Raw genomic sequence first — 10,739 nt, 5'->3', positions numbered from 1 at the left:
CATTATGCATGGTTGGCAAGGGGGGTCCCTTGGGTACCCCCATGGGCCTGAACCCGAGGCCTCCTGGTGAAGGGGGCCCTGCTACTGGCCCCCAAAGTATGATTACGACAGCCTATCAGTGTCGAACAGACCAATTTGGAAAGGATGTCCGAATCCGACATCGCAATTGCGCTGTGGGAAACGCGGTCCATAGAGACTTACGAGTCGGCTCCGACTGACTCAGTGTCTCCGAATGCCGTTCGGACGCGAGTGGAACTGAGTCAGACAGTCTGAACAGTTTCCAACCATCGTAATCGGTCGTTCGGAAATGTTTCAAGGCTTCGTACATGGATTCGGAAGAACGGAATGGAGTTCGGAACCTTTCCGACTGACATTGCAATCGGCCTCATAGTTGTCAGCTATAACTTCAAGAGTGATGACATGTGACTCCTTTATATCAGCCACCACTAATAGGTATTATGGGACATATAATTCCCCTCTATTGAATTGTATTGTATTGTAATTGCATTTATATAGTGCTTTCTACCCCTGGTGAGGCGTCAACGCCCTTTTTCTGTGAGTATCACGCCACTCCGGAACCCATAAAGGATTATTGGTGAATTAGTAAAGTGAAATATAAAAGTCATTTGACTGGTGGATATGTTAGTCAGTTATTTGGATTGAGAAGGATAGTGGAGGGATAAAAGAGGGAAAAGGTTTGCATTTATATAATGTTTTCTACCCCTGATGAGGCGTCAAGGCGCTTTTTCAGCGAGTAGCACGCTACTCCAGAACCCATAAAGGATTAGTGGTGAATAAGTATAGAGAAATATGAAAGTAATTTGAGTGGTGGATATGTTAGTCTGGTATTTGGATTGAGAAGGATAGTGGAGGGATAAAAGAAGGAAAAGTTTTGCACTTATATAATGCTTACTACCACTGATGAGGTGTTAAAGCGCTTTTTCAGCGAGTAGCATGCTACTCCAGAACACATAAAGGATTAGTGGTGAAGTAGTATAGTGAAATATGAAAGTAATTTGAGTGGTGGATATGTTAGTCAGTTATTTGGATTGAGAAGGATAGTGGAGGGATAGAAGAGGGAAAAGGTTTGCACTCATATAATGCTTGCTACCACTGATCAGTTGTTAAAGCGCTTTTTCAGCGAGTAGCATGCTACTCCAGAACCCATAAAGGATTAGTGGTGAATTAGTATAGTGAAATATGAAAGTAATTTGAGTGGTGGATATCTTAGTCAGTTATTTGGATTGAGAAGGATAGTGGAGGGAAATGGTTTGCTTTTTTATAGTGCTTGCTACCACAGATGTGATGAGGTGTTAAAGCACTTTTTCAGCGAGTAGCAGGCTACTTCGGAACCCATAAAGGATTGGTGGTGAATTTGTATATTGAAATATGAAAGTAATTTGAGTGGTGGATATGTAAGTCAGTTATTTGGATTGAGAAGGATAGTGGAGGGATAGAAGAGGGAAAAGGTTTTCATTTCTATAGCACTTGCTACCGCGGATGAGGTGTTAGAAGTATAGGCATAAAAGTGACAGTATTCATAGTTGTGACGGCTGAACAATCAGAGCTGGCTGAAAGTGGCCCTCCTGGAATGAGGACATTTGCCAACTAAACACCAGTCAGATGCAGCACTTCCTCTTTTTCTAGGAAACATAACTTTGCATGCTGGCAATTGTACTTTTGCTCTTTCCATTACAATAATAAGTCCATGGCACAAAATGACAGGACTGTCTGAATGTGCCAGAAGCACAGTGTACATACATGCCTTCTTACCAGGTCCATGCGTAATGTTCGTTTTTTTCTTCACATGAGTACTTATATTCATGGTTTTATAGTGGGCTAAACCACATGTCCCAAAATGCAAAGATCAAAACTGGACAGGAGCAGATAGCAACCTTGGAAACTTGTCAGGGCTAATGGTGGCACTTGGCAAGTACATAAACTGCACTGCACTCTGAAAGGTCTAGACCTGCTGTGCACAAAAAGAATACATTTTGTTGCACAGTGAGAATGTGTTTCAGGTGGCTTCTGGGATAGTAGCACTGCAAGCCTTGGGGTGCAGCACACATTGGCCCCAGTCTCCTGCCAGGGTGAGCAGCTGCACCTTTAAGACTTCTTGCGCTCCTTCCCATTCTCTTCTCCGTGGAACAGTTCTCCCTCCCTCCCTCAGAGCCTCCCACCTCTGAACCCTGTGATTGACAGCTTCGAGCCCTGGGAGGGGCCGTCCTCCCCGGTGACAAATCAGGACGAGCGTGGGCGGGGCCTCGCCTCCATTCTGCCTGTGCCGCTGCTGCTTTATGTAGCAGCTTCACAGGGAACCAGGTCTGCAAACAAAAGCAGCAGGCAGACTTTTGGATATTTTTTTTCGTCGTTTTCGGTCTTTTCTCCTTATTTTTGGAGGAAGTGGGCGGACTCCGGCAGAGCTTCCTCTCTGAAACAGGGGTGCTCGGGCAGGTTTCCCCCTGTGTATTTGTGCCCTCCTCCCTTCTGAAGAAGCAGAGAAAAGCAAAACAAACAAGGAGGGGGTGCAGCGTGCCACCTCCAGCAAGGGTCTGCTGGGGGAAAGTTTGCTCACATCCTCCTCCGCCCCCCTCCCACCGCCGGGCTGACAGATCCAGCCCCCTCCCTGCAGGAGAGGGATTAGAGCTCACCCGGGCTGTGCGTGGAGGAAGCAGCTCGGTGTGCAGGAGGAAGCAGGACTTGGAGAAGAGAACCCTCCCTCCTCTGTGCCCGCACAGCACTGATTTCTTGGACCAAAGGAAGTAAAGGGTTTGTGCGTCCTGCCTTTGCTCCGCTTAACCCTGCTGCTGACTTCCTAGACTTCCAAGGAGAGTTGCATTGCAGGATTATCCAGTTGTTCTCTGATCTCCTTGGATCCCAACGCTCCTTGCACTTGATTGATTTTTGGTCCTTCTGCTCGTGGACTAGATCCAATAATTCTGGCAAGTTGGGTGAATTTGTTCCTGCTGCTCCCTAACTTTCAGTTTGGGAGCTGCTCTATGCTTTGACAGTGTCTGAGGATCTTTGCATGGAGCCCATTGTCTCCCAGCTGCTCACTGACTTACCAGATCTTTAAGGATCCTTCTGCTGCTGCCCCCCGGATTTGACAGATCTCCAAGACTGGTTGGTCTCAGTGCTGCTGCTCTCTGACTTCCCACAGATTCCAGGATATTTCCTCACAACTGTGGCAGGACTTGCTCCGGCTGCTCCCTGATTTTCCAGACTTGCCGGATCCTCGCCTGCATTGGGTTTGCGGAGGGGCTGCGTGTGTTTTTGGGGGGTGCCCCAATCACATTTTTCTCCTTGCCCCTCTTCCAAAACGGATAAGACAACGTGGTTCTATCAGGAAGCAGAGGAGGAGGAGGAGGAAGAGAAGTACACCAAGGGGGGCTGGTTGGCGATGGATGAGCAGCCCAGGCTGATGCACAGCCACGCCGGGGTGGGTATGGCCGGGCATCCCGGCCTGCCCCAGCACATGCAGGATGGCACTGGGGGACAGGAGGGCGAGGGGGGCCGGAAACAGGACATTGGAGATATCCTGCAGCAGATCATGACCATCACAGACCAGAGCTTGGATGAGGCGCAAGCCAGGTGAGGACGCGGATGATGCTTTCAGAGCAGAACGATGAAATGTGATGTTATGGAAGTGGTTTCAGGGTGCGATGGGTGAAGTGGTCATCTTCATGCACGGGGAGGAACTGTGTCTGAGAGCAAGGGGTGTAGAGGTCCCACTGATTTTATGTCTCCATGATCTCCCCAGGTCCAATTTTTCCTTTGAATTCTGGTACTTGAAGTAAGGATTCTTGTTCTGTAAGTACCAGGAATGGGAAAAAGTCCCAGGAAATGGACAGGCGCCTTTATCTTGGCATTCTTGGGTAGTTCAAGATATCAGTTTCTTAAACACAGAAACCTTGCCAGATCCCAAAATCATTATTATGATTGTTGCGTTTTGCCTGCGAATGAGTTGCTTGTTTGAATGCTTGGTGATCTGCTGCTTAAATGAGACTGGGAACATTGGGTGAAACAAAATCATTTGCCTGGTGTTGCTTGGCGTGGTTTCTTTGTGTCAGTTACTTGGGTCCTCGTAGTTGCAAAGTTGCCCAATGTCATGTGTGACACCTTCAACCAGATCTTGCTTTTTAGCCAACCTTCTGAGGCATGTAGTTTCACTTTCAAAATTGTAAACGGAAGCACATTCCTTTCATTCCTGACCTCACATCTCCACAAACTGGATTAGACCTTGTCTAGTAGGAAAACATTCGATCCTTTTGTGCAGTCATCCCTGGGCTACAGAAAGAGTCACACCAATGGCTTATTGGTTACGTTATAAGTGCCAAATAATGACAACCATGGGCTAAATATCCCAGCATGCAAGGTGGTACTGCTTTGTAGTCATTAGACTTCTAGGCAAGACACTTACTGCTGTCCTCACCACATTCTGAAATGCCCTTTAAGTATAGGATGCTCTGTAAAGCTAACCAGGTGACCACCTCACTCCAGGTCATTAAGGACGCTGTCTCCAGTCCTGAACTGTTCAACTGCAAATCATTGATTTCAGATGGGTTAGTCTAATCCGCTTTAAGGAGGCAATGCAAGACTACAGCATCCAGATGCATTAGACTGCCAAATAAAAGACCTGAACCGGCAACAGTGTATTTAATGACCTGGAGGGGGTGGCCACCCTACAGGTGTAGCTCTGAACTGGAAACAGTTGCTGTTATGATCTGGAGGCGGGCAGTCACCCTATAGGCATAGTTCTGAACTGGAAACAGTGTCCGTTCTGACCTTAGGGTGGGGTTAACCCTGCAGAAGTAGTTCTGAACTGGAAGCAGTGTCTTGAGGGGTTGGGCACCCTGCAGATGTAGTTGTAAAATGGAAACTGTTTGTATTGACCTGGAGGGTCACCTTACAGATGTAGTTCTAAGCTGGAAACAGTGTCAGTAATGATCTGGAGGGAGATGGTCACCTTACAGTTGTAGTTCTAAGCTGGAAACTGTCAGTAATGACCTGGAGGGAGATGGTCACCTTACAGATGTAGTTCAAAGCTGGAAACAGTGTCTGTAATGACCTGAAGGGAACTGGTCACTTTACAGATGTCGTTCTAAGCTGAAAACAGTGTCTGTAATGACCTGGGGGGGGGGGGGTGTTTCCATTACAGGGTAAATACTTAAGGGTTAGATGAGGGCCCTGCTGTCCGCTTGCTGAGCTTATTGTAGCAGTGTCATTTGTAGTAACAGCAGTTTGATACTGCAGTACTTATTGATGGTAGGTTACCAGACATCACCATGCAGTAGTATTAAACCTAGCAGGGTCTAACTTGTGTGTGGTGCTTTCTACTTTCCAAATAACCGGTGGAAACCCGTGGAAAGATAATACTTGGGCAGAGTGCGGAGGCAGTGGTAAGGAGATAACAGTAAAGGAAGGAATTATGTGCACACATGCACAGAAATATTGAAACACCTGTAAACACAAGCTACCGCTTGCAAACACATGACCACTTGATTTTCCTGCATGTTTGTGACAGGCTGCAAGAGCTTCACCCTTGTGAACTTGACAGGGCTGTCAAGTGCTTCGATGTCATATGCGCTACCTTTAGTAGGTCTCAACTTTTCAGCCGAAACCACTTGCGCTTGATGGGACTGTGTGTGTGTGTGTGTGTGTGTTTATATGTGTGAACTCCAGTTTCCTCAATACGAAACAGACACCGACACAGGGGCAAGATTTACAATATGTTCATCGTTTATTAATTGCGCTGTAATGCGTTTTGGCACTTCCTGCCTTGTTCATACATATATATACATATAGCCCCCACCACACTTAGGGGCTTATTTACAAGCCTCTTGCGCATCCGGTACATAACTTTTCCCAAATTAAAAGTGACGCGCCAGCGGCGCAAGGAGCTTGTAAAAGTCAAGAAAAAACAAGCTTTGACAAAGCCAAAAGACTGGCAGCCAGCCCTAAACATATCATCTTTATATATAAATTTCCCCAAAATGTCAGCAGTTGAAAGGGCCTGTTTGTGTTTTAACTCCTCTATTACAATTCATGTTGCCCCTAACTCCCTCTACACTTTAAGAATTGTGTCTCTATGAATAATTCCACTCCCCACCAAGCCTCTGAAATGATGAAGGCCAGCCAATCCCCAATTAAATTGGTTAAAAAAATATGGAGACTCTTAAATGCTTTATGCGTTGAATTAATTATGCAAATTAGGTAATAACCTCTTCTCTATAGTGGCCTGCCTGAAATCAATTTTACACACTTGGGCTGTGAGAAAACTTGAACAGGACACTTTGTTTTTGAGCGTGCTTTTGAAGAAGGTTGCTGTGCAGTACCACCCTGTGAGGGTAGGCTTTCTGTTCTTTGTAAAATCCTCTGCGTGTTCTGTTGACAGTCTCGCTGGTAAAGTTCAACTACATTTATATAGCGCTTGACTCCAGAATGGAGCTCCTTTCTAAGATCTCACAATTTAGGAGCACAAGGAACTGAATGGTGCAATGGGATACGTAGATGTCCTCAGATCACACAATTTGGTCAAGAGCATACGCCAAGAGGGGCATCCAGGTTTTGTTCTGAATATCACACAGCTTAGTCAAGAGCACTGGATAAACGTACAATGAAGGTTGTTTTTTTTTTGTGCTCAAGATCATCCAGTTTGGTCAAGAGCAGGAGCCATGAGTAGTATCTAGGTTTCCCGTATACAAAGACAACAATAGTCTATTCATTAGATCAAATCCCACGAGCTCCTTTACGCACTCCCCTCTCAGTCAGTTGGTGCTTTCCTTGGAATGTTAGGCCGTATATATATATTTAAGTTGCAACAGAGAGGGTTAGTTCAATGTTTCTAAACAGAGGGGCGTGTCATGCGTGTTAGAGTATGTATATCGCACAATCCAAAACTATTAAATATTATTATATATTAAAAGTCGCGTTAGCGTGTCTTTCAGCTCCGTCACAGAGGGGTCGCTTGCGGAGAGGGGGGTATTCTCGGCACTGTGGAGTAAGTATACACAAACCTGGACCATGCAGGCGGGACACGGACATCCATACATCCGATAGAGCCGCTTCCAGAGTGTTTGTTATTCGAGGCACCATTCCTCGTCTTTCTCTACACCTGTCAGTTTTATAACCCCCCATGAATGCAACGCTTAAGTAATGTGAAAAGGGATCACCTTATAATTTTTTTACTCTATTTTTATTGAATGTAATGCTGGAATGAAGCTTGTTTCTAATTGTTCCCAGCTCTGGAATATGAGGGAACCGAGAAGCCATGAGATAAAGCGAAATTTTCCCAAGATCGCACAGTGCGTCGATGCGGTAGCCAGGACTGGACCCCTCCCCTCCTGGGTCAACAACTGACAATGTGCACACAGGCCACCGTCCATTAAAACTCAGCTGATATGATGGCTCGTGGGTAGGTAAGTTGGCGGCCCAGGTCAACGGGCGCTCAGCCCGCCTGTCCCCGGTTCGCTGGCTCGTTGTGTTCGTGAGGTTCACTGTGCGGAACCAGAGCCCCAGTTTACCTCGGACTCCGTCCAAGCACAGCGAAATGTGCAGCTTTTATGCAGTGTTTAATGACAGCGTTTAGCTAGTTTACAAGGGCTTCCGAACAAAGCATTTAAGCTCGGAGACGGGGCCATTTGTACGTGTTAGCGCTCGGTGAAACCACACTTGAAATCCCCGCGCCGCGGTCTTTCAGTAGTCAACAACGCGACCCCTAAACCATGCAAAACAAGCGACTTAAAAAATATTAACTGCAGCTGCAATCTGTCTCATTAAATAACAGGTTTCTAAATTTCATGCAAAATTTGTGATAAGTGGAATTGAGTAGGAAGAGGATGGGTAATCAAACCCGTCCTTTGTAGTGAGAGCCTCCCCTGTCCTGCCTTCTAGGTGTGTTACGGTATTGGCACCTGGTGCGCGTGTTGACGTGTTTGCACCACGTCTAACCGGTGTGTTTATTTTTTGTTTTATAGACCAGTGGGGCCTGCTTTTTCACGTTGCTTCCTATTGTTATGGTGAACACGCTGTTTCACAACCACCCAGAGCGCTGCTCCCATTCGAAGCGCCTCAGTTCAGCGTTTATGCCAGTAAAAAGCATTGGTTTATTATCATAACTATCCTTGATATAAAACATAAATTACATTTTCTTCACAGTTCGCTGCTGTAAATTTATTTAATAATATGCATTTTTTATGCAATTAAGACATAACAATGGTGAGCGATATTATTAAGAGACCCAATGCGTTATTTGGGTTTTAAAATACAGGAAGAGGCTTCTCTGCAAAATGTTAAAATGTCTACTACCTCACTCTCGCCTTTGTTGATTCTTTTAAAAGTAAATATACTAAGTAATATATTTAAATACTATATATTGTGCGATACTCCTAAAAATGTTTACTACAAATGTAACCAATGTGATCCACATTGAAAATATAAACGTAGCAGCTATATACTCTGTACCATGGTGTTTAATAGAACTTCTAATAACATAAACATACTATTTCTTAGTCTTTTAATTAATAACAGGGGTTCTTGTCTGGAGATGACTTCCTCTACCTCCCCCGAAGAGAAAGCCAGGCCCATGCGGTCCTAGAGTTGTCTTCGTGTGTCTAAAGTGAATGGAAAATTAAGATATTGTGGGTAAATTTCGCTATGTGGCTAGGTATAATGCTAGTATATTGCGCCCATAAAGTATTAATATAACATTGACATACTCTGCAAAATATTACTTAATTTAAAAAGGAATTACAAAAAAAAGTAAGGACAAGTAATATTATTTCTAATTCTGTAATAATCTTCTGATGTTTTGTTCAGTGTATGCACAGTCACTGTTGCTGGTTGAAGGTGCTAAAATCAAAGGCTCTTGGAGGAATTACATGGGTTTATTTAATGTTTAGTATCCTGCACATGAATTAAAGCGATGTGTTCAGCTCTGCACAACACTGACAAATTAAATGTAACCTCCCCTTTCAAATTGGACTAGCAAAAAAAAGAAGTGGAGGGGGGATAAAAAAGTAAGTAAAATAAGCTAGGCATGTGTTGACCTTCACGCACACCCCGCTTTGCATGGGTTCAAGTGCTGCATAGCTGAGTGCCCTTTGGTTGAGCTTTCTTGACCTATATTATTGGCTCCACTAATAACAAAATGCTCAGTGGGGCTGTTGTGCACCCTGTGTCTCCAGATCACATTTGTTTAGCGGGTGGCTGCATTTCCGCGACATCCCACCCAACAGCGGATAATCAAATCTGGCGTTGGTAAACAGACAGCTATGTGACGGGGAAATAAATAAATATCACTCGAGCAGATATCGTTGCCGGAGGCCAGGCGATTCCTGTTCCTGGTATGTTTTTTTCTCTGTGTTTATATGTCTGAGTGATTGTGCAAACAGTTTTATTTATTTTAGTATCTAGACCAATATGATGGAATTGGCCTCTTTAGTGGTAAATCTCATTTGGTAATGTTTATAAGGAATATCTCTTAGATCCAGTGGCAGCATTTGAGTTTATGGCCATTTTTCTGTATTCATCCAGCAGGAAAAAATCTATTTTACTGCTTAAATGAAGATTCAAACTAAAAACCAGTGAGCTTCTTTGAATATCAACACCAACATTGACATTAGAAACCTGTCCAAGATACAGATATTCCAATAGAGCTGTGCGTATTCTTTTTATGTCGCTTGTTACGCACACACTATAAAATGATTTATCTTGTTGATCATGCTTGGTTTGGGTGGCGCTGCTTTTGGCCGGTGGAAGGGTCAATAGACATTTTCAGCACGGTGATCTTGGGTTCAGCTATTCACCTCTTCTCAATTGGGAGATACACAGTTTCTCTCCAGTGTCCAAAAGAAAAAGGCTATTAAATACAAAAATGTCACGCTGGAAGCGGGTGGCTGCCACATTGGCAACAACCCTCCCAAGGGGCAAAGATGGCTTGTTGTCAATGCGAGTGCTCTATATCGAGTAATGCATAAGTCAAAGGGGATGGAGGGGGGTCCTTGACAACTGTTCTACCGCATTAGAAATGTACTCATCCCAGTGACATTTTACACATTGGCCTTGCATTTGATTTTCGGAATCTTTTTCTAGGAACACGTAGTACAAATGCATGATCCTGTAAATACAAAATATATAAACTATCTATAGACCTCTTAATTGATCTACTCGTCACTTTCTAAGAATGTAAAAATTTTGGGGCTCAAGAAGGGGCTAATTAATGCATAGTGAAACAATTTAATAGCATTTGCCCAGATTCGCGCAGCGTGGTCTAGTGATGGAAGCCAGAATTGGAACTCCAGGCGTCTGATTTTGTGGTCCATGATTTTACCTCATCACCTGAAACTGACAAGTGACATAACTAGAATGGTTGGGAGCTAATGCTCTTGGTTGTGATATGTGCTTCCCTAATGAGCCTATATTGGTTAAAAGAAATTGATCATGAAAAAATATATATATTTTTTAACTGTCCACACAATTCTTATTAGAAGACACCTGGGTGACCAGAACAGAGGGTATTAGAATATTGTAAGTAGTGAGTAGATCATACAGTGACTTATAGTTTGAAACCTGAGATCATTCACAAACTTTTTAACTTACAAACCAGATTAGAGTAAGCAAACAAATACTGGCAAATTGCCTGTTTAGTTCATGAATTAAACAAATATTCAGCTTCTCTGGGATTTCTTTGATTTTATAAGACCCAAAAGAGATTTACTTGCACTTATTAGAATAAAAGT

General features: G+C 44.1%; 1 protein-coding gene across 4 annotated transcripts in view; it reads left to right on the top strand.

Moving 5' to 3' along the window:
• The first annotated feature begins 2,271 nt into the window (after positions 1-2,271).
• PBX1 (PBX homeobox 1) overlaps positions 2,272-10,739 on the top strand; it is a 426,141-nt gene continuing 417,673 nt past the window's right edge. For 2 of the 4 annotated variants that reach the window (XM_086957251.1, XM_086957235.1), the window contains exon 1: positions 2,272-3,591. In XM_086957251.1, coding sequence (XP_086813377.1) covers positions 3,401-3,591 — 191 coding nt within the window. In that variant the 5' untranslated portion in view covers positions 2,272-3,400. The remainder of the gene's footprint in view (positions 3,592-10,739) is intronic. The other 2 variants (XM_086957243.1, XM_086957258.1) reach the window with 1 other exon arrangement.

The sequence above is a fragment of the Lissotriton vulgaris genome, chromosome 1_1 (genome assembly GCF_964263255.1).
Source record: "Lissotriton vulgaris chromosome 1_1, aLisVul1.2, whole genome shotgun sequence".
Taxonomy (NCBI): domain Eukaryota; kingdom Metazoa; phylum Chordata; class Amphibia; order Caudata; family Salamandridae; genus Lissotriton; species Lissotriton vulgaris.
The sequence above is the reverse complement of the archived record's forward strand: the minus strand, read 5'-3'. Positions and strand labels throughout refer to the sequence as shown.